The sequence below is a fragment of the Thermobia domestica genome, chromosome 8 (assembly GCF_964235325.1).
Source record: "Thermobia domestica chromosome 8, izTheDome1.hap1.1, whole genome shotgun sequence".
In the NCBI taxonomy this organism is placed as follows: Eukaryota; Metazoa; Arthropoda; class Insecta; order Zygentoma; family Lepismatidae; genus Thermobia; species Thermobia domestica.
Genome location: NC_137461.1, coordinates 188,519,050 through 188,543,102, shown reverse-complemented (window position 1 = coordinate 188,543,102; position 24,053 = coordinate 188,519,050). Strand labels below are relative to the sequence as shown.

Here is a 24,053-nt window from a genome sequence, read left to right as displayed (position 1 = left end):
GAATAAGAATAAGAAGAATTAAATTAAAAGTTTTAAACTAATAATAAACTAACTTGTAGAATATGCAGATATGATTATAGAAGCTTTGCTACAAATATATATATATATACAGACTATAATTCAGTGTGCTCTGAAATACAAAGTAACAAAATAACGTATAAGATTTAGTCTATAGAGCAATTGTTACATAAAGAGTGGCATACACTATTTCTAGAATCGAGATAAGACGAGAAATATTTACGATACGTTTCGCCTCGTCTCGATTCTCACCTCCAAAACTTGACGATAATTTGAGTTAGCCTTGTCCCGTCTCGAATGTAAAATATTAAGTTTCATCCCGATTTTGTTTTGTTTGTTTTAGAATCGAGATGAGAAATTTCTCTTCTCATGGCCAACTTTAAACAAAACCGAAATATTTTTTGCCCAATATCACGTTTCTGCTTGTGATGGTATGAACTGAGCAATAATAAGTTTCTAATTTTTAATCTTCTACGAGATAATTATTATTATTACTATTATTATTCCTGAAGATTTTATAATTCAAGTATTAAGATATCCGAGTATTCAAGTATCTGAGTATAATAAAACGTGTGTCATCGCCGATCAATCACCATCAAAATTCCTTAAGTAAAAAAAAAAAAAAAAAAAAAAAAATGCCCGACGTAGATTCGATCCAAGAACTTCTAAATTACTGGTCAAGCGCATTGACAGCTGAACCACGATCACTACGCTGTAAGTAATTTGCCTTTAGTCTGGCTACGTTAGGTTTCTTTGTCTCCGCTTGCAAAGTTGTATGTTATTTTTCTTCGTTTCAAAAGGTCTTTCGTATTTCTTTTATGATGATATCATGAGTTGTTCTTAAACCTTTCGTTCGCAAGTTCGTTTCTTCTCCACACGAAACCACAGATATGACAGATTTAATTCTCATACTCTCCATTTGTTTCAAAGTAGTCCCCATTACTTGGTCAAAGACATGTCCGCTACGATACATGCGTCCTTCCGTTTTCGGTGAGTGTCGCACTGTGACTTGACTTTTTCCTTTTATACATGGTGAAACGTTCATCATGTGATTAAAGTTCCAGAGAGTATGTTTAATTTTTTGCTGTGTGCAGGCTTTTAGATGCAGATTTAGTTAAGTATTCAGTAATTTCATAATAAAATACGTTGATATATATATATATATATATATATATATTTACTATTCATTGTTGTATTAATTAGGGAAAATGTATTATTTCTGTATCATCGTTGTCGTGATTTCTTTGTCTTGTTTTTCATGAACCTGGAAAGGTCTGTGTTGCTAAAGTTGCTAAAGAGAAAATTTCAGAAAAGATGTGGAACCCCAGGAAATTCTTTCCCGTAAATTTCGTCGCTGGTAGCATATAGTATACATTAAACACACGAAAAGTATGATAGTTTAGTATATAAAGAATGTATCATAAACTCCTGTAAGAAGGAAAGTCAGTTCCTACCCCCTCTCCCTCCCCTCCGTCTGGCGTCGTTACTGTTACCTATACGGTTAAAAGCCGAAAATTTGTCAGTCCTTAGTTGGAAAATCATACGGAATAATTATAAACGATTCATCGGGTTTGAATGGGCTGTATTAAGAAAAGTGTATAACACATACAATAACAAGTGATTCATGAAAATACATAGAAATTGTCCACGTTTCAGACATACACGTACAGTTACAAATGTTTAATATAGCTTTTTTTTCGTCACGCGACACACATTTGTGTGCTGCCTGAATGAAGAACTTGCAAGCCGTTTAATTGGGTGATGTTCTGAAGTTGACTTGGCGCTTTTTCCATGGCCTCCTAGATCTCCCTATCTGAGTTTGTGATTGTATCCTTTGGAGCATGTGAAAGATACAATTTATGAACCTCTACTACTAACAAATCTCCAGGTTTGCATTACAGCTGCATTTACGAGCATTAGTAGGGATATGCTAGAGTGCGTGTGGGTGTGAACTAGATTACCACATAGATTTGTGTCGTGTGACGGAAGGAAGCCACATCGAACATTTGTAACAGTATGTCTGAAACTGAAACTTGGAACAGTTTCTATATACATACATTTTCATATCATTCGTTATTGTGTGTGTTATACATTTTTTAACACTGCCCTTTCAAACCCGATCAAATATTTAAACCCGACATTTTGACCAAAATAACGTAAGATGCTTCATGTAGATCATCTTGAGTCTAATTTAATCAACTGTTTTTCAAGAAGTGGCCCAACTTTTTGAAAAGTTTTAAAAAGTTCGAAGTTCAACAGTTTGTAATTTGAGCCAATATGTGAGCTTTAAGGCATTAATTAGCATAACTTCAAGATGAGGAGAATATTTTACTAGAAAATTACTCATATTATACGTTACTCCTTTTTTTATCGTAATTTGTACACAGTTCCAAAGTACTTGTAATGTAAGGTAAATAATAATTTCATGTGAAGTACTCAAAGTGCGCAATTTACCCTAATATTGGGACAGTATGCACATATACAAGAAATGAGCGCATATGTACGACTGAGTATATTAGTAAATCACTTTAAATATAATTACAATATTTAATTGTAATTACAAAGATGTAGTATATGTAAAATAGAAAACAAATATGTGGGCGAAGTAGGGTAACTACATGGCAAATAAAAGTTTACCTACGAATCAGATATTGATAATAAAACGTAATGATAATGTGACTATCATCTACAAACTCAAAATAGTTGAAACAAGTAATTCGTTCACCACTGTTACCGTGTTATTTCAACTGTAAGGCTATAAATATATAGTGCATATAAGAACAAGAGAGGCACTCATATAAAGGTTTCCAGAAAATTCATGCGCTCACAAAACTAATTTTGTGACGGATTACATAAAATATAACACGTTGTTCTTTACTTAGTATACATGTCAAATATACCGCTTAAAGTTTTGCTCATAGCAAGAAAAACTGACAACTAATATACATTCTCACTGTCAGTTACTAAGTATATATGATGAGCTAGGAAGGCTTTGGTGTTGAAATAAGACGCTAATAGTGGTAGGCAATTTGAATGCTTTTAACACCTTCAATTCCCGGCGGGAGCTCATGTGGTTCGGATTCCACGTTAATCAGTAGGTCCACGTCTCATATAGCCTCGCTGCTGAACGGGACGCTAAACTAAAATCACCTCACCTCACCTGCTTTTAACACCATTTTTTGCTGTGTAAACAGAAAGAATCTAGATCGAACTAATAGTCATGGTCAAAATACAGTAGTTGTTTGGATCAATGAAGCACGGTTGAAATGGACTTCAGTAGCGCCATCTTAGCGTTCCTATCACATTCTGGGGATAATTTGGCAAAATTGAGACAATGTTAATATAGTATAAACTGCAGTATTTCTTATACATTGGACTTGATACTTAATATGCGTATCTCTCGATCTGCTTAATTACGCGGTTTTTTTTTCTTTCTAGTAATTATTTGTACAATATCTTGAGGTTACATCAATCTTACTAAAACAGAAAACTTTTTTTTTCGTACTATTCAAAATTTGATTTCTGCAACAGCTCTTCTACAAAGTACCTTCACATACCACACTCACCATATTGACGAATGCCACCAATTACGGATTACATAGTACTACTTTTTTTTTTTTCGTATGTGCATATTGTCCCAAATTACAATACTAGACGGAAAGACTAGCACAAAATATTACGTTTTGTTACATTGTTTGTTGTTTTAATTTCGCCCCAACTTCCAAGTACATAAAGCAAACTAATAGAAAATGAGAAAACTCCGACTTGAACACAAATTACGAATTACTGAAAGTACAATGTGATACGAAATATAATGAGTAACTCCTCTTGGATTTATCGTAACATTCTTATTATGCTCAATGAATAAGACACCTCATAATGGGCAAAAAATGCCATAATAAGTTTAATATATTACACTGTATTAAGTTCGATCATGACTTAAGTTTGAGGATTATAAGGTGCGCTAGTAGCCCTCTGCGTAAGTCAAAAGAATGAGTATTCTTGTTATGGGTTCTTTTGTTTTTCTTTTCTCAGACAATCTACTACATATATTTATGTATTGTTTCTGTTTCAGATATATTGCGAATATCAGACAAACTTATAAAGAATGGACCAACAACTGTTACTCACACAGACTATACTTTACATGAGAGTGATTTTGTTCGAGTGTCATGTAAAACTAATGGTGCCAAGTAAGTATTTATTTTTAAAGCTAATATTTTTTAGTTTATTGGAACACTTCTGGTCACAAAAACGTAGATTGTCCGAAAAATTGAACCTAGGTGCATACGTCTCTCGGATCTGTACTTAGAAGGAAATTTACTTTCCCTCCATTGTGACAAAGTGTATCATGCGCAGTCTTACAAAAGCAGTAGACTATCATCTTGTATCATCTTGTTGCCCCTAAGTAAATATATAGTTGGCATATAGAATACAGTCATAACAGTGTACAAAAAGAAATGTTCATATAAGTGATACATAGATAGATGAATGTCAAAACCTAGCATACTGAGTGATAGGGATGATTCAAGCCTGTAAGAGACACGATCATCAAGGAAGCTAGATACACACAGACGGAGAAAAGGGAGAACGTGAAAAAAGTCCGAAATCATGCTTTCGGGTTTTAGTTGTTATTATCACACAACTATGTAGAACTGCTTATTTTTAGCATGGATTCAAATCTTGTATCCTAGAAAGTATTTTTAAAGTAGAGAATCTGCATTTTATTGCATTGAACTGTCATGTTTCATTTATCATGTATGGATGCAAGAGTATTATAAATATGTCACAGCTACGTAATATAGGAAATTAAATAATACATATTAAGCCAAATCACAAACCCTCATCTTGTCTCTAATATAGATTCGATTCTCGCTGGAAGAGCAGAAAAAAGTCACAATCACTTACTCGCCTTAATCATCCGTCTCCCTTAGTCTAAAGGACGTAAAAGTGAAGCGTTAAACGAAAAGAAAATAAAATAATTTTTTCTCTGTTCTTTTTCTTTCTTGTTTCTCTAATATATGCTATCGAGCAGAAAGCAATATAGGAAGATGTTGCAAAGTATTTCGAACAGTTGTTCGTATTTCATTACGTAAGCAAATAAATGATCACTAAATTGTAACTAATTAACTAACTAACTCTATGGCCTATGGAACCCGGAGGTTCAATGCTACGTTCACAAAAGATCTCCACTGACTTCTATCCGTAGCCAATTGGATCCAGTCTCTACTTTGTATTCCTATCTCTGCGAGATCCATCTTAATATTCTTTGTGGTAGACAAACACCGTGCTCGTGGGTTTTCTCGGGATTCTCCCGTTTCCTCCCACTTCCTTCATTCCACCATTTCACTCATCTCTCATCATCGCCGTCTCCTTTAGCCTTAACGGCATAACCGTGGGACGTAAAACTTAAAGATTTCATTTCATTTTTTCCATCTTAATATTGTCCTCCCATCTGCGCCTAGGTCTTCCTAAAGGTCGTTTTCCGATTGGTCTTCCCGTCAAGACTTTGAAAGCGTTTCTGATTTCTTCCATCCTAGCTACATGACCTGCCCACCTAAGCCTCCTAGACTTGATGACCCTAACAATGTTGGGTAAACCGTATAAATTATGTAGTTCCTCATTATGAAGTTTCCGCCATTCCCCATTCTCGTTCCGATTGGGTCCGAATATTCGTCTCAGGATCTTGTTCTCAAATACTTTCAGTCTATGTCCTTCCATCAGAGTGAGCGACCATGTTTCGCAACCATACAGAACAACAGGCATGATTATCGTTTTGTATATTTTAAGCTTATATTCCTCTATAGAATTCGCGACAACAAGAGATTTTGAACCGAATAGTAACACGAACTCCCTGTTTTAGTCGACATTTAATTTCTTCGTGAATATGACTTTCGTCTGTTAATATTGATCCTAGATATTTGAAAGTATCCACTTTATCAAAAGTATTATTTAATATTTTAACGCATCCATAATTTACCGTATTACGGTCCCGACGCACTTCCATGTATTTAGTTTTCTCTGTATTTACTTCTAAACCCATGTCCCTGCAAGCGTTTAATAAGATCTCGGCATTTCTTTCTATTGTTCTCCTATCATCCCCTATTAAATTTACATCATCAGCATATGCAATTGTCGTTGTCATCAGCATATGCCGTTGTCATTACACTTCCATGTATTTAGTTTTCTCTGCGTTGTCATTACACCAAAACACCGTTGTCATTACTTTCCATATGCAGACTTTCGTTCCCTATAATCGGTTTGAAAATATTCTCTCGTCCTACCTTCACGTTGAAATCCCCTAATAGAATTTTCATATGGTATCGCGGGAGTTGGTCAGATATCCGTTCCACTTCTTTGTAAAACTGTCTTTTATATCGTCATCCTTATCTTCATTTGGGGCATGTATATTTAAAACAATAATGTCACACCATCGTCCCTTAAGAGTAATAAAAGAAAGTCTGTCAGTAACAAATTCAACCCGTTTAATTGCTGGTAATATTCGTTTGTGAACGAAAACCACTGTTCCTACCTGGTGATTTTTATTTCCTTCCCCGTAAAATAACGTAAAATTTCCGAAATTCAGAGATCCATTTCCCTGCAACCTAACTTCCTGAACTCCTACTAGGTCCATCCTATATTTCTCTAACTCACTCGTTACGGATTTTAATGCGCCTGCTCTATAAAGACTTCTAATATTCCATGTTCGAAATCTTATGTCCATTTTCTTTTAGTAAATTATATCTGTATTAAAGGTTATTTTAGCACTACAATACTTGTCAGTTAGGGTTGCTAATGAAACGTGGAGTTACGTGCCTTCTCTTAGATACTTGTAGAGAAAAAATAGAATTTAACATAAAATTGGACGTGGAGTAGTAACGTACCAATAAGCGTAACGTATTAGCATCTGTTTCTCTTTATGTTGGTTCATTAATAATGGGAAAGAGAATTCAGTACCCACCACTTAATTTATCAATCCTTATTATTATTATTATTATTATTATTATTATTATTATTATTATTATTATTATTATTATTATTATTATTATTACTACTACTTCTTGCAGATGGAAACAATATTATCGGATATTTAATATGCCAGAAAACTTTAAATTCGAGAAAGATCAAAATCCAGCAATATCGTAAAACTCATCTAATTTGTAATTTGCAGAAATACAGAAAGAATGCAAAAATAAACAAGAACAAGTAAAAAGGAAATATTCGGGAAAAAAACGCGATTATTCCAAATTAATTGTCATTACATTTCATTGCTAAGAAAAGATTACTTTTCTTGCTTCATACAATTGGCCTTCAACATTAGCCAGAAAACAGACATGCAGGCAAAGCAGAAAATATAAAAAATTTAACGAAACTTCGAACCTAAGGTAGAAACGCACCGAAAAGAGCTTTCCCATTGCTATGAAATCGATTTGTCATTATGCTGAGATATGGAGGCTTCACCTGTTGAAGAACGCCATACAAAGTTACAAATAGGACTGACAACGTTTAACATTAAGTTTTTTGCCTCCAAAACCCATCACCACAACAGCTCCGTGAGGACTTTCCGTGCTACTTTGAGGACTAACCAAGTGCCCGCCAAACAACTTCTTCCAATTGTGTTATTAGTGGAGTGTTTGTGTATGTGTTTGTGCAACTTACTACAAACTGAAATGGAGAAACTTATATCCGTAAGTATAATCATCATTTATTGACACGTCTGAGTCTATTGCAGTTTCTTTTACAAATGCCTACCAATTCTGCTCTCCCGCCTGAATGTTTGCTTTTAGGCTAAGTGTTGTCTTCAGTCCGACACTTATCAAAATTTTCCCAAATACTAAATTTCAAATTAGACTCATTTTAAAAACAAAGGTACTCGCATTGAGCCTCACACACTACCTTTGCTATTAATAGATGTTACGTTTTACTTATATTTCCTCCACGAAATTTGTGTACCTTTTTTATTTACCTGAATAAGCTCCCTAATAGCATAAGTATGGAAATACGTTCTAGATTTGTAGATACTGAATCCTCATCTGGAAAAGAGCGTTTAGTGTATGTTGTGCCTCTGAGCCCAGGTAAGCCTCAGTAACACAGGCGTACCACGTGGAGTCGAAACCAGGTTTCAAATTAGTGGCCCCCAACCAATACTACGTAGAGCCGAAACAGGGTTGAAAAAAAACATGTTTTTTTTTTTAAAAAAAGAACGTTTTTTATGTTTAAAACATGTTTTTTATGTTTAAAACGTTTTAAACGTTTAAAACAAAGTACTTTGTTTTAAACCAAAAAAAAACATGTTTAAAATGTTTATTTTGTTTAAAACAATAATCTAAATAAGCATATATATTACATTTTTACACTCTTAGGTATTGCTTGCCATCTATATTCGACCGCTAGATCAAATTTCGGGAACTTCCCTAATTTTGATCCGCCCAAATGTTCAATTCCGGAGAAAGACATCGGGATTTTCCCGATCTCCGTTCACGGATTATGTAGTTTAGTTTCTTTGTGTTACGTTCTACTGGTCGTTTGCATTCTTAATCTTTAAACGCCCATTCACGCAACTGATGTGTCAGGGTTTTAAACCTCAATGGCTCAGTCTTAAACCTCACATTAAGGCTGGAAGATGGTTTTGGTACCAATTTATTCCTGAAAGATGCAGCTTTGCTGGTGTGCATTTTATGTATATGGGAGGAGGGTAAATATCGTGTTTTTTTTTCAACAGTTTTTTTGGGGGGCATTCCCCCTCTTGGGGGATAGATTCATAAAAATTGTTACGCGAAGCAATGAAGTAGGCCACTACATGGTAATATCGTGTATTTGTACTTCTTGCTTATATGGGGGAGAAGGGAGGGGGCAAAGTTAGCCATTATTTGGAGTTTAAGTTTTTTGACGTAAATTAGATTTATTTTTACAACAAACATCAATAGCTCAGCCTCTAATTAAGCGAGAAAGATTATTTGGTACCAAAGTATTTTTGAGGGATGAAGCTTTCCGTCAGTTGCATTTTATGTATATAGGGGGTACGTATGTACGGCCGAGAAAGGGAGGATGAAGTTCGTTTTTTAATTTTTCATCATTTTTTTTTTCATCAGGTTTTGGCGGGTATTCCTCCCCCCCTTTGTAGTACATCCATAAAAATTGGTATGTGAAGCAATGAGGTAGTCCCCTACATGATAGTAACCAGTATGTGTACTTGTTGTTTATAGAGGAAGAGGGGGTCAAATTTGATAAATTTACATTTATTTTCGGGGCGGTCCCATATAACACAAGATATATTTCACTGAAGTGGTCTAGAAGCATAATTCTTGTTCGTATACATGATGTGTGCAGCAAAAATGATTTGCACATGGACGTGGTACTAGTGGGGGAGGGGAGAAAATGTCTAATTCAATAAATGTTTTCTGCCCTTTTTTTTTTTTTTTTTTTTTTTGAAAATATTTCCTACATAAAACGAATTCATTACGCAATGGCAGCAATGGCTACCATTTCTTACATTATTTTTACAAGTATGTGGCCTACATATTCATCATTTTGTCAGCGTAGGATGGCTGCAAGGGTTGCCAGGGCCCCGCAAAGTCAATATTTTCATATTTTTAATGATTTTTTTATGTCTGTTCTTTTACTACGAATACGGCGGGAATTTCACGAATGTTACCTCATTGGAATTTGTGGTCTATAAACTTTCCAATGGAGTATAACTCATGACTCTGTGATAATTAGGGAGGTCACCAGGGCCCCCAACGTGAGTCTACCATTTTGTTAAAATCCCTGGCGGGTGTCTAGAGTTAATTGTGTTGTTATCCCGCAGACATTAATCATTATTAGCTACCCATGTTGCAGATAGAGATGTATCTTGAAAACTTTTTAGTTAAGATATGTCATTTGCTCCTTGTAGGCTAGTCACTGCTCTTTTCTATGAGATGTATTGTATTTGTCAGAGCATTTCTTCTAGCTTATGATGTGAGAACTCTTCATTATTATGGAAATGATAGTGATCAAAAAATACCCAAGTTTTGAATTTGTGAATTTGGATCTTAGAATAGTGTATAGTTTGTTTAACCCCCGTTATTCTTGGAAATTAAGAAATGTTGAAATACTTCATTTGAATTTCTGTTGGTTTAGTTATACGCACATTGATGTGCGGAATTTCGATCAGTAATTGCTGTTATAATAAGAATATAACTCTGCTTGTAATTTACTCAATGCACAAATCCTGCGGAGGATGGGTTGTTTGTTAGAAAATTAAATTAACTTACTCAATTTGACATTTTAGTTGTTTTAAACATGTTCGACCAGCATCGGAAAAAAACACGTTTAAAACAATTTGTTTAAAACGTTTAAAACAAACTGAATAAAACAACAGCTCTCGTTTTAAACATGTTTTAAACACTTGTTTTAAACATTTTGTTTTAAACATATCAACCCTGAGCCGAAACCAGGTCTCAAACTAGTGGCCCCCAAGCAATACCTCGTCATGCCAATAATCCATTCTTTAAAATCAGTGGCTAACCACATATCACGTGTCGCCGTGAGCGCCGGTGTGATATCAATCGGAATCGAACCAGTGGCCCTTTCAAGTGATGCCGTTTAGCACCAGGTCTCGTATTAGTGGACCCATACTAAGTAATGCCGACGAGGTTTTATACCACTACGAACGGAACTACAGACCTTACTATCAGGGTTGTTTTGTTTGAAACAAAATGTTTAAAACAGATGATTAAAACTTGTTTTAAACGATTGATTTTGTTTAAAACAAATTTTATATGCATTTTAAACACTCTGTTTTAAACACGTATATTTCTTAAGACTTGTTTTAAACATATGTTTTTTTTTTTATTTCTGCCAGAGAAAGAAAATGGTCAAAAAGTGCTTCCAGGCCCGTAGCCATGGAGGGGCTAGAGGGGCACAGCCCCCTCTAAGTTATTTTTGCCCCCTCTAAAAACACGCTGAAGAGAATTTTCAAACTGACACAAAACCAGTGAAATTCTTGCTATTATAATTACCAAATTAAATTCAACTTTGCGAATTCTACCCATTTATGTGTAAAATTATGTGTTTCTTTGCTAGAACCACCAAACATCTTCAACTGCCTTTACCCATTTCAAGAATTTGAAACCATACCGTGTTATTGCAACCACGACAAGCATCCAAGAGTACCAGGTGTACTTCCAAACAACAGATCATAGTCAACAACGTTACTTGTGAATATAAATAAACTATAATGTCTCTCTTATTTTTGAAGGTAGAAAATTGAGTACAAACGTTTAATAAAACATATACTTCTGTTTTGTATTGATATAATCTAAAGTTGCTGTAATATAATTTTGTTCTAATGTTTAAAAAGTAAATACTTCAGTTTTAGTTAATATGAAACAAAGTACCTCGCAAAGAGCTCGTATTAAGCACACTAAAATGAAACAAAAAAAAAAAAAAATGTTCGATTATACATATACAATAATATTCTTTTTTAAGTTTTTCTATTAATAAATGCAAGTGCTTTGGTCTCAGTATTTTTATCTCATCATTCTTAGGAGTTATTACAGAGAAAAAGCTGCAGTAAAGGCTTACGAGAAATTAATAATTTGTAAAACAATACTACAAAGTAACCCTTACCGCTGGTCTAGTGAATAGAGCGCGCGTGTTTGAATGTGATCTTGGGGTTTGATACCCATGGAATTCTTGAAATCGAGAGCAATGTGGTGGTTCGTATTCCACCTTAAACTGCAAGCTTCGTGTTTTTTATTGACTCGGTACTGAAAAAAAAGATGCTAAATTTTAACAAACAAACAAACAAGTTGGCCTTCTACAAAATGAGAATGTGAAGGAAAATAGTGTTTTTTTCTTTAAATTTATTTAGATAGAAACATAAGTCAATTTCAATGAACGTATATTATATTATTATACAATAAAAGTTAAGTATTTTGTTGTGACAAAAAAAAAAGTCTATATCAAAATATTCTGTTTATAATATTTTGTTTTCTGCAAATGGAACAATCCTGATTAATGGGACGTGTGATCACTCTAACATTCAGTTAATTAGCTTTTTGATTAGTGTAAATGCGACGTACAATGACGTTCCTCATCCACGTTTACCATAGCACTATACCTATATTGCCCCAAGCACCTCAATTGTATTGCATCGCAGTTTTTTTTTTTTTTTTTTTTTAATTGTATGTTAATGATCAATGTTCTTAATCTTTAATTTGTGTACTGTAATATTGTCAATACAGAATATTAGGTATAAAAGAAACTATAGCTGTTACAGATTCTCTAAATAATAAATAAGTATGCAATTTTATGGTGTGTCATGTCTTAATCATTGCCCCCTCAGTATTCACTTCTGCCCCCCTAAGAAATCAGGCTGGCTATGGGCCTGAGTGCTTATTCAAAAGGCTATTTTCTTCCCATGTGAATGTTTTGATTTCTTGTGGCTACAGTAGGTCAATATGGTGATCTACAATTTATTTTGCATTTTTTTCCCCTTCTTTTTAACGTTTCTTGTATTGTTTAAATGCTTATCAATTAACTTGCGAGAAAGTGTCGTAGTCGAAGGTTAGACTACTTATAGAACTGATATTTAAAAAAAACAATAAAAGAATTATCATGGAAACAAGTTTTTGTGTTGTATTCAGAAAACAAGGGGTTCTTTGCAAAATTGTGCTTCTGAAATATCGCAGGCATTCATTGACAATATATGTTGGTTCTCAGTTTCCATACATACATACTTTAGAGAAAGAAAGAATCCGAAATGAAAGAAAGATAAACTACGTGACAAGGTACAATCTAGTTTTATATGATTGCCGTTAGAGAGGGGCGTCTGTTTTTAGAGGTCATCCGCCCCCTACTCTGAATTTCAGATTTTGGGAGCGTAATGCAGATTTCCTCAGCAAAGTCCACAAAAAAAAAAAAAAAAAAGTCCTTATACCGAATAAATACGAATTTTGATCATCATATCTATTGACCGTAAGGAACTATAGGCCTAAATTGCTCTTTCGTATATTTTTTGGCCTAGGATTCCAAAGGTTTCACTACTTTCAAGTTTCGGGCCTACTTAAATTTCTGGAAATTGGGCCTAAGCATCTTTCCAGTTTTGATCATATATATTTCATCCGTATTTATTCGGTGTAAGGACTCCAAACTTGTTCTTTTGGACTTCGCTTTTTAAAAGGTTTCTAAAACTGCCTTACTGCCCTCAAAATCTGAGATTCATGGCAGGCTGCCCTCTTGCCCCCACTGACGCCCCTGTCTAGTGTCAGTCATATGAAACTATCCTACGCCCTTTCACCTGGATTTACTTTCATTTATATCGGACTCTTAATTGCGAAGATATTACGTTTTGAAATAGAATTCATTTGCTGAGCAAAACTGAACCTTATTGAAAATGGACTTGGATCCATTGTGCTCTGAACGCCCCAAATATTACTTTTCTTCAATAAATTATTGACTTGAAAAAAAAAAAAAAAAAACAACCAATTACATAGGCTTGCAGAAAATATTCTGGAGTTAAACAACGTGAAGTGTGCTTCAAATATTACTTTTCGAAAATTTATTATTTTAAAATAATTTTATTAGCATCAGTGTTCTGAAATAATAAATTAAATTTTGCAACTGAAATCTCACCCGCCTCCACGAAACGTGAGTTTAGCTCCTAAGGGCATAGCTAGGAAACGTTCAGAAACAGTAACCCAAAATGACTTGTCTTAGGGCTAAATAACCGCACAAGCGTATTTCTGGTAAAATCCTATTCTTAAAACATGTAAAACATGTAAAATTACTCCCTTAGCATTTGAAATTTCGGATTGCAATCAAAGATGGCCGTAATGATACTTGCCATCGCACCATGCGATGTATCAGCCAACTTTCAAGTTTCATCATCCTCCCTCAACCCGTTCTCAACACACAGGGGGGCTGAGGATTTTTATTTCACTATGTATATCGATAGACTGTGTGAAATCTCCATAGTAAATAGACTTTAAAATCTACCTAAAAAGCTTATTACAACCAAGTAAGTACTTATGAGAGTTAGGCCGGCTATACACTATAAGATAGATCCTAGGAAATCTCTTACGATTTATCCTAGAGTCAAAATCTCAACGTGTATGGCAACAGATCCCATGTCATTTCCTGTGTTCTGAACGATCCTATGAGATTTCTCTTGTTTAGAGCACGCTCTATTTCGGAAAGAAGATTCGTAAGATTTCGATTTAAGCGACATCAGCTGAGAGAAAGTGAAAACAAAACAAATGAAAACACAAATGATGAGGTATCTTCTGATCGTGCAGGTTTACTTTAGATGTACCACTCGAAATAATTGTTGAAAAATTATAATTTCTCACTATTTCCTAAATGATTTGCGTTGACCGACATGAAAATATCTTACATAGCATAGATAAAATCCCTGAAGGGGACCAACAAAAGCAATTGTTGATAAACTACAATTCTTTTACGATTTGCGTACAAATACGGGGTAAAGATATATATAGTATAAAAACTATAGCGCAAAAAACGCAAACCAAGTTGTGCTAGGTTGTTTCTAGAAAGTACGAATGCTATTTAACCGAGTCAGAGCAGGGCTAAGCGGAGTCCCGAGCGTCAGTGAGGGGGTGCGAGCGAAGGAAGCAGGCGCGTCAGTTGATGTAGTAAAAACGAGTGCGTTTTGGCAATGATACGAGTTTGAATAGCACTTGTCATGGTATCGTGGTAGTAGCGCTCCACTCGTAAACATAAATTATAGCTTCTGTAAACTATGCAGAAATACACCGGTGGTGGAAAATAGTAACACCGGTCAACTTTCATGTGCACTCACTTACGTAAAAGTTTCGCAGAAGGGGTCCAGAAGTAAGCAGAACATACAAAATTTACAGAAGAAATGGAAGATGCAAGTACTTAGACCTAACACAACCTAACAAAATCTAACCTAATGAAGTTAACTAGCTTAAATTAACCTAATATTAATAGAAGTAAGCGAAATTCTATCACTTTTTGAAAATTGTATTGGACCCATGTACTAATATAATCTAACGTAACATAACCGTAACTAACCTGAACCAACCTAAACTAAACTAATGTGAATATAAACTACCGAAATTGTAGCATTTCTTAGAAAAAATAGCTGGACCCTTTCTGCTAAACATTGTCTCACCTATTTTAACCGTCGTTAAAACATTTATAATGATTTTACACTAGTAACCCTACAGTTGTAAACATAAAATACAGGTGTATTACTTTGTATTTAATTATGTTGCTTCCAAAAAATTTGTTCCTTATAAATATGTCTTTTCATGCAAAGTATTAAATTTTACTTGTAAATCTTCTAAAATGTGGTGCGCCAAAAGTATACCAGCACCCTTCTGACTTATGCTTTTTTTTTCTTTTTAGAGGTATCCAATTTAACAATATAGCGCCTGATATTAATATCAGTGGGATGTGCAGTGTGGTTAGCATAGTAATTCTTCAACTTTATACTTTTATTAAATAGAACTATTTCACAATGTTGATATACGTCATTCGGTCAGACAGGAAAAATCTTCACGTGTATGGCATACAAGGGTAAGATTTCCTACAAGATATGTCATAACATTTTTCCGAAGATAAATCCTAAGATATTTCCTAGGATTGATCTCGTAATGTATAGCGCGCCTTACTGGCAAGAGGGTGTAATAAAAAGGGGTCGTCATATGAAATAAGTTGAGAATTAGTAATCTATACTGAAATATTCTGTATCCAACACAGTGTAGTCTTAACCGGCATAAAATAAATGAAAAAGTCGGTTGCAAGCAGTGGTACTCTTCAGCCGGTTCGCTAGAACCGGTTGTTAAATATTTCGAGGTCGCAGCACCTTTTGTTATAACCAGACATAATAGTAAATTTTACGCAGTTATACCCACGAACAGTAAATTTTAGCATATCTATCTTTGTTTTTAAAAATTCTCACAGCTAAAGGGTTAAACAAATGATTCCGTAGAACAAAGTATAAGCGGTTTATTTCTCAATCTCAAATGCTCAGATATCAAGAATGAAAACTGGGATCACATGAGTGTAGTGATGAGGATGATTTACGTATATTTGAAACTCATACATATTATCAACACTTGCTGATCCGTTGCTATATTAAGGTCTTTCCAGTACTTTTTGATAACCATCTATGTTGGGTAATTTGTTTCCTAGATATTTGCAGTAGGTGTCGTCCTAGATATGACAGTCTTATGTGCGACAGGAACTGTTAACTGTCCTATGAGTGACCGATTCGATCTGTTAACTGGCTTATGAGTCACCGATTCATTCATATTAAGAATGGCGTTGGTTGGGAATAGCTAATCAGATGTGAGGGATCTCAAACGCTGTATTTTATTATTGAAATGTTTTTCGCATTTTATTCATAGAGTCTTAGGAAGTCTAAAAAGTAGATAGTTTGCAAAACTTACACGTTTAACTTTTCCAAAATGAAATATATTGCTTTGCTTAGTGAGTAATTAGATTTGAATTAAATTAAGCACAGAAAGCAGAAGTTTCGAGGAAAGGGGATATTACAATTGGATTTTAATATTTAATTACATAGGAATGCACTTTTCATGGAAATAACTCTGTTGTCTCGCTAAGTTATTTGATATGTTTTTTGTCAAATCTAACTCAAAATTAAGATATGTGTTATTTGCACTCACAGTAGAAGGTAAATATATTTGGCGAACAGTTTCACTGACACGTACATTTTTCATAGAAAGGTTGTTCGGACGCTAATAACGCCAGAGGCAAGCATATTTTAGAAGAGGAAATCTTACCATCTTCTATAATCTCATTGTAATGGATCGGTCGCTCATAGGACAGATAACAGTTCCTGTCGCTTTTAGGACTAATTCTTGCAGTAGTACTTAATTTCGTCACACCACCTTGTATTAGAATGCTGTGTAGGTCATTTTTTGTTACTTGTGGTATCCAGTAAAAAAAAAATTGCTTTTGTCTACCTTGTATGGTTTGTTTCCTAAGAGAGTTATATCTATTTATCTATCTATCCATCTACTATTTCTCTCTCTCTCTCTCTCTCTCTCTCTCTCTCTCTATATATATATATATATATATATATATATATATATATATATATAAATGATATGTATGTATATATACAGAACCGGTTGTTAAAAAAATTAGAATAACATCGCTGGTTGATAGTAAAGGGCAAGAAATCTTAACAAATCAGTTATTACATGATTTTGAAACAAAAAAAAAATTAAAATTATGTTTTAAACTGTTCAAAATGTTTAAAACATGTTTTTTTTTCGTGTGTGTTTTAAAACATGCTTAAAACATTTTAAACATCTTTTTCATGTTTTAAACACATGTTTTGTTCTTTTTTAAAAAAAAACTGTTTATACCTTTCGTATACTTTTACGGCTCTCCAGCTTCAAGTATATTCGATCCTCTTATGGCAGAACAATCGAGTGTTTCTGTTTATAGAACGGCACACTCCCAAATTTATTGGATATTGTGGCCGGGGTTCCCCGTTCATCCCCCGCCTGAGCACAAGTCCGGAATCGCTCATTTTTCTGGTCGTTTTCGACCTTACGCACTCAGCGTAGTTTTGTGCGAGGTTCTGATAATCCGTCCTCATACCCCCCCCCCCCCCCGCCCTGGATCCCCTTTTGCTGGCCGCACAAACTTTTCTATGGATAACTCGTCTCGAGTTCGACGTCCGCATACGTACGCCTTTTGTGCTGTGTACTTTTCCAGATATTCACTGGATTACGGACACTCTTTCACAACCTATCCATAGACTGGTCATTGTAAATGGCATGCCTTTTATCGCTGCCCTTACCTCTGTCATACTAATACGGACTCGTCCATTTCCTGTAATTCTTTCGTTTTGTCTCGTCACCTTCAGATTAGTTACGTACCGACACACAGATTTTCACTTTCTTTAGGTTATTAACCTCCTTATCATCATGAAGCCTGTCATCTCGCTTGTTTGTTTACTTGTCTTACTGGTTAGTAGTGGTAGACGTTTCTCAGTCCCGCTGTCAGCTCAGTACTCATTTCCATCTCTTGGAACAGTGTTTCAATCTCAAGGCTTGGCCGTTCTTCATTCAAACATCTATTTTGTTCCCATTCGTATACATTTGGATTTTGGCTTCCAAACTGGCTTTGGCTTGTCTGGTTGCCCTACTTGGAGTAGACATTTGTCATCTAATAGAGCAACAGATCAGGAATTTCTTGACTGGATTATTTCTCACATTTCTTGTCATTTTCAAATTGCGGAAAATCAGTCGAAAAGAGCTGTCCTTCCCTTTTTACTCGGTATTACCACCTTAGGACTGTCTTTGTACAATACTTACCAGATACACAAGTTAAATAGTGTGGTGAACTCGTTAGAAAACATGATCAAATTTTGGTATCAGAATTAAATTCTCTTAAACGTACGCTTCATAGGAAAATTTCTATTATGCATGATGTTGTCGTTACTATTCGCGGACTTTAGCCGGAATACAGTCTTCGTTAGGGGATTTGTATTGTCATCTTGCAAATACGGAGGTTTTACTTATTGCTAATTTGACATATTTTGACACAGGTGGGGTCCAACTCAAAATTTGCAAATGGAACTGGGGGTCAAGTAGCATACTGTATGAAAGCTATTGTTGAATAAAAGAAGATAGAACAAATCTCAACTTTCTACGATAACCCTGTGCAAATGGGCAACTGGTCAAAATGTTAATACAACCTACATCAGAAAATCTATGGCCACGCTTCTAAATCTGTTAAGTTGCGACAATAACAAAACAGAAAAACGCGCTTAAAAGTGCAAGACACTTCTATGGGGTTCGAACCAACTAACTCCGGCATACAGACTCGTTGCTTTAACTAACTGAGCTATTTGTTTTCTTACGTGAACTGAACCTGTTCTACGGTAAAAAGACGATTTTTCATTACGATCGTGCTACCAGTTTGTCCCTTTCCATAGGTAATTGCCACTTTTTCTCTATCTTTACGTTAATATTTAGTATAGATTCATATATTTGGAGTTCGTAGATAATGCATGTAATAAGACATATTAGAAAGGTTTCGTTAAAATTTTCGTTTGTAGATTTAATCCACATTTATCTCAATGACATAGATGTCGCTGTTTCGTGTTGAACTGCAGAATTCCCTCGCGTTCTTGAAAATTTTCCACTTTAGCAGAGTTGGTAATTCTCGTGATTTCGGTCGATTTAATGTTTTTTGCTTCTAATTTATTTATTTTAAGCTAATATCTAACACAAATATTAAAAACGGGTTTGTTATTAACCTGTCCTGCTGGGGAAACCTTCCGAAATTTCCAACATATAAAGAGAACGGAGATATTTTCAAAAAACTTCAAAATAAAGAGACGCGTCATTTATTTTGCTCACAGTTGTACATGCACCAACTGCACTGGATTGAAACCTCGATCGGAATTCGGAGCCCATGTCAATAGTATCCCATCTTGTAAATAACCTTGGTACTGCATAAGGACGCATAACCCAAAAACACAACTCACAAAGGAACATTCCAATTTAGTGAATTCAATTGCTGAAAGTTATTGCTAGCACTGGATTCAGCACCAAAAGAAACAGAGAAAAAGAGGGTGTTTAGTGGCAGACCGTATATGGGGTGGGAAATATGTGCGAAGATAGAACGTAGAATATGTTTAGAAATGCCATGTTAATTTTCAAATGAGTGAAATGTTGGATATGAGGAATGCATATAGAGCTCCACTGAATAGGAGTAATGTGATTCATGGGGGACATCTGAAAAGCCGCCATGTTGGACTTAGCGCAAGAAGAATATACGGGAAAGGGGTCATGTGACACATAGCTCTTGGCGCACATCGTCTATTGAAATCAATAGCGGTCAATGCAGTTGAGATCAAAGACAGCCTGAAAGAGTTGATAACTGACGTTTTCTTGCCTTATATAGAGCAGACAAAACTGCTGCTCCTCGTTGATTCATGGAGAACCAATAAAGATGAAGAGTTTGTGCTGAAAGAGGGCAATGTTGAACTTACCAGACTCCTTATTTCTAATGGTTACACGTCACTCATACAACCGCTGGATGTGTTGTTCTTCCGTCCGTATAAGAATTTCGTAAAATATATAACAGACATCGTTCTTCGTCATCTAACTTCGTATATGGCAACGGGACAACTTCATTAACTAGCAATCAGTCACCCATTTCCAGTCTACAGTACCAAGGTTCCAAGCTGTAATTAGATATGCTTTCTACAAAACTGGATATTTGCAAACAGCACTTGACGCATTCATGACACCTGTCGACTACTGCTTCAGTTTCAATACCGGCAACATCTGTGATAAGCGCGATTGCCCACCTTTATTGGTTTTTAAGTGTGCCCACTGTTGTCTCCATTTTTGTATCAACCACACGATCATTCTTAAGGTCCATAAACTGTATTGGCCACTATTGATATCAGTAGATGGTGTGTGTCAGCAGCCATATATCACATGATTTCTTTGCTGTATATTCTTCTTGTGCTGATTCCAGCATGGGGTTTTTAGATGTCCCCCATGATTCACATTACTCCTATTCAGTTGAGCTCTATATGTATTCCTCGTATCCAATAGTTGACCTCAATCCTTCTACTCATTTGAAAATTAATATGGCATTTGTAGACATTTTCTACATTCTGTCTTCGCACTTTGCCCTAATTTATCTCCCATCCTGTATACGGTCTGCCACTAAACCCACTCTTTTCTCTGTTTCTTTTGGTGCTGAATGCAGTGCTAACAATCATTTTCAGCAATTAAATTCACAAAATCGGAATGGTTCCTTGTCAGCTCAGTTTATCGTTACTGTTATGATTGAAACAGACCTTGATTCCGTATGCATAATTCTAAATAAATATAAATGAAAATATACACCGGGAAGGCAATACAAAACTCTTATTAAGACTTGGTTTTGTGATGGCTGATCAGAATTTCTAGAGTAAGAATAATAGTTATGCATTTTTTAAAATTTGTTTTTTCCAGGTGGAAGAGTATCATGGCAGGTATCCGACACGACCCAGAAGTGTTTGAGAGAATTGGATGGAAGAAAGTTCCTGACGATGGTCTACAGCTGAATGTTTTGATTTGGGGTTTCGACTCCCTTTCACGGAATATGTTTATCAGGAAGCTTCCACTTTCGTATAATTATATGAAAGATCACTTAAACGCTATAATACTTGAAGGGTATAACATTGTTGGAGATGGAACACCACAAGCTTTAATTCCAATTCTTACAGGTAAGTTTGCACCATTACACTTAAAGATCTTTTCCATAAGTAGAAGCTGTGCTTTGTATATAATTATATTGTTTGCTGAGCAAAACCATATATTTTCATTAAAAATTAAATATGTTTTACAATTTCACCAACTAACTCTTTGGCTTCATCAGACACTAGGAGATACAGGATAACTGTACAATCTTTATATATATAAATATATGTATATTCTTTTTTTTGTCCATCCTTAAATCTTTTGGTGTAACCTGTCCCACCAAACACTGCCTCAGAAACCACACTTGGTGCTTCTTCGATATCTCGGCTCTCCTCCTGTCCTTCCATTTGTCTATGCTCCCTTGCAGCATCGGAGCCACACCAACTGTGATATTTTCCATAAGTAGCTCAGCAACCAGTTTTGCTCAGCAAACAATTAGTGTGTATGTAATTAAAGCGTTTAAGGCCAAAATTGATTTGCAAAATAATACATTATCAGTATATAAAAAGCCATGCTGATTATCCAATTGAAGTTGACACTCAAGAAAAATTATCAGCAAGCACAATTCATACAATAAAACAGCATAAATCGGCTGACGTATTTACTACTCGAAAGGTTACCATTTCAGCCAGTTCACATTTCGTTTTGCCCATTAATGTCAAGAATCAAAAAATGGGTACTGAGTATTTTATTATCTCTCCATTAGGGAATTTATTAGACAAATACGGGTTACAGACTTTACCTACCAAAGTTCCTAGGAATAATTTCACACTATTAATATCAAATCCAACTAATAGGCCAGTAACACTAGTAAAAACAAACCGATCGCATATGTTGAAGAGAACGTTCAAGAAGTAGATTTACAGGGTGATTACTAAACAGACGAACAAAATGATGACAAATTCTATAGAACTGAACAGGAAATTCAGGATAGGCTGGACAAAACCAAATCACTTAGGAAATTCAGGATAGGCTGGACAAGACCAAATCACTTTTTGATATTAAGTTATTCGACATAAACCCGGACCTAACGAATGAAAAAAAGCTGTACATGATCTACTTTTTAAATACAGGGATGTCTTTTCATATACACCAACAGACATAGGCTACTTTCGTGGTTATGTACACAAGATAAGGATAGATAAATGAGCTCTTTCCACCAGAGATAACCTCCCATTCCTTTGGCAGTAAGGCGGCAAATTGATTTGCAAATTAAACAGCTTTTAGAAGCTAATATTGTTAAAGAGACTAGTGACAGTTCCTTCTCGTCGCCACTTCTCAGTTAGGAAACCACATACTTCAGAATTCCGCCGAGTTTTGAATTTACAAGCATGCAATAAGTTTACAAAATATTTGAGCATTCCATTCCAGTCCACAGAAGACATTTTGCATGTACTAAGAGGTAAGTCTTGCATCTTGACTATCGATATAAAGTCTAGTTATTTTCAGCCATTATTGCATCCCAAAAGTCTAAAATACATGACTTTTGAACTTAATCAGGAAGGCGTATAAATTTCAACGCTGCGTCATGGGTCAATCTACCTCAGCAGCCGCGCTAACTACAGCAGTACGCATGCTTTTAGAGGGTTTGCCACCTCGTATAACTGCCTTTGCAGATGACCTTGTCATAAGAAGCAGAAATTGGAAACAACGACTATCGGACTTGGAATTGCTCTTCAAAAAACTAAGAAAACATGATTTTAGAGAAAGCCCGAACAAGACTCACCTATTATATTCAGAATTGGATGTCTTAGGATTCACAGTTAGTGGCGAGAGGATCAAAATTTCACCCAAAATTGCCAATAAAATACGAAATTTTAAGAAACCAACCTCTAAACGGACCTTGAAAATTTTTCTAAGGTTCTGCTGTTATTTGAGGGCGCACATCAAAAATTTTACGGAAAACGTGGAACCATTTCAAATTCTTTTGGACAAAAGTTCAAAATTTAAATGGAAACTCAGCATGACGAGCTATTTGAGAAACTTAAGGTGAATATTATTCAGGCCCCATCTTTGTTTCATTTCGATCCATGATTGGAAATCCGAGCGTATTCTGACGCATCCTCAATCTCAGCTGGTGGAATATTGGCATGTTATAACACTAAAACTAATCAGGAACGTGTTGTTTCCTACTGTAGTTGTTTTACCAAGAGCGAACATAAGGCCTCAACATGGCAGACATATGCATTGATATATGTCGTTTGAAGATTTCGATATTTTTTACTGAATAGACAATTTAAGTTATTTATAGACGCTAAATCCTTGCCTTCACTCAACACCCAGCCTGATCAAGTCGGAAAATTTACTCGCTGCAAGATATTCTTAGCTGATTATAATTTTGAAATTCACCACATTAAAAGTCAACAGTATCCTGAAGATATTTTCTCGTTTAGAAGACAAGCAAGACATACAGCAGGACGACAATCAAGAAGTTGATAATTTCTCGGACACAGAGGAGGTTGCGGTGGCTCAGTGGTAGAGCGTTCACTTTCGGTGCTTGGGGTCCCTGGTTCGATCCCAGCTCGCGCCGTGTGGACTTTGAGGTGGACAAACACCGTGCTCGTGGGTTTTCTCGGGGTTCTCCCGTTTCCTCCCACTTCCTTCATTCCAACATTTCACTCATTTCTCATTATCACCATCTCCTTTAGCCTAACCAACATATTCGTGGGACGTTAAACTTAAATATTTCATTTTTCATTTCATTTCGGACACAGAGGACGCTAAAGTCTTTACTTCTCACTCATTGGATCACACCTTTCAAATTGGCCAGTCCATGACGATACCCAATTTATCGGAGGAACAAAGGAAGGACCCTTC

At 35.4% G+C, this 24,053-nt stretch overlaps 1 protein-coding gene across 7 annotated transcripts in view; it reads left to right on the top strand.

Moving 5' to 3' along the window:
* LOC145693379 (uncharacterized) overlaps positions 1–24,053 on the top strand; it is a 376,924-nt gene that overhangs the window by 163,717 nt on the left and 189,154 nt on the right. For 6 of the 7 annotated variants that reach the window (XM_081769325.1, XM_081769321.1, XM_081769322.1 and 3 more), the window contains 2 exons: positions 4,094–4,211; positions 21,009–21,262. In XM_081769325.1, the coding sequence (XP_081625451.1) occupies positions 4,094–4,211; positions 21,009–21,262 (372 nt within the window). Of the gene's footprint in view, positions 1–975; positions 1,009–4,093; positions 4,212–21,008; positions 21,263–24,053 lie in introns of those variants that run through there. The other variant, XM_081769327.1, reaches the window with a different exon arrangement.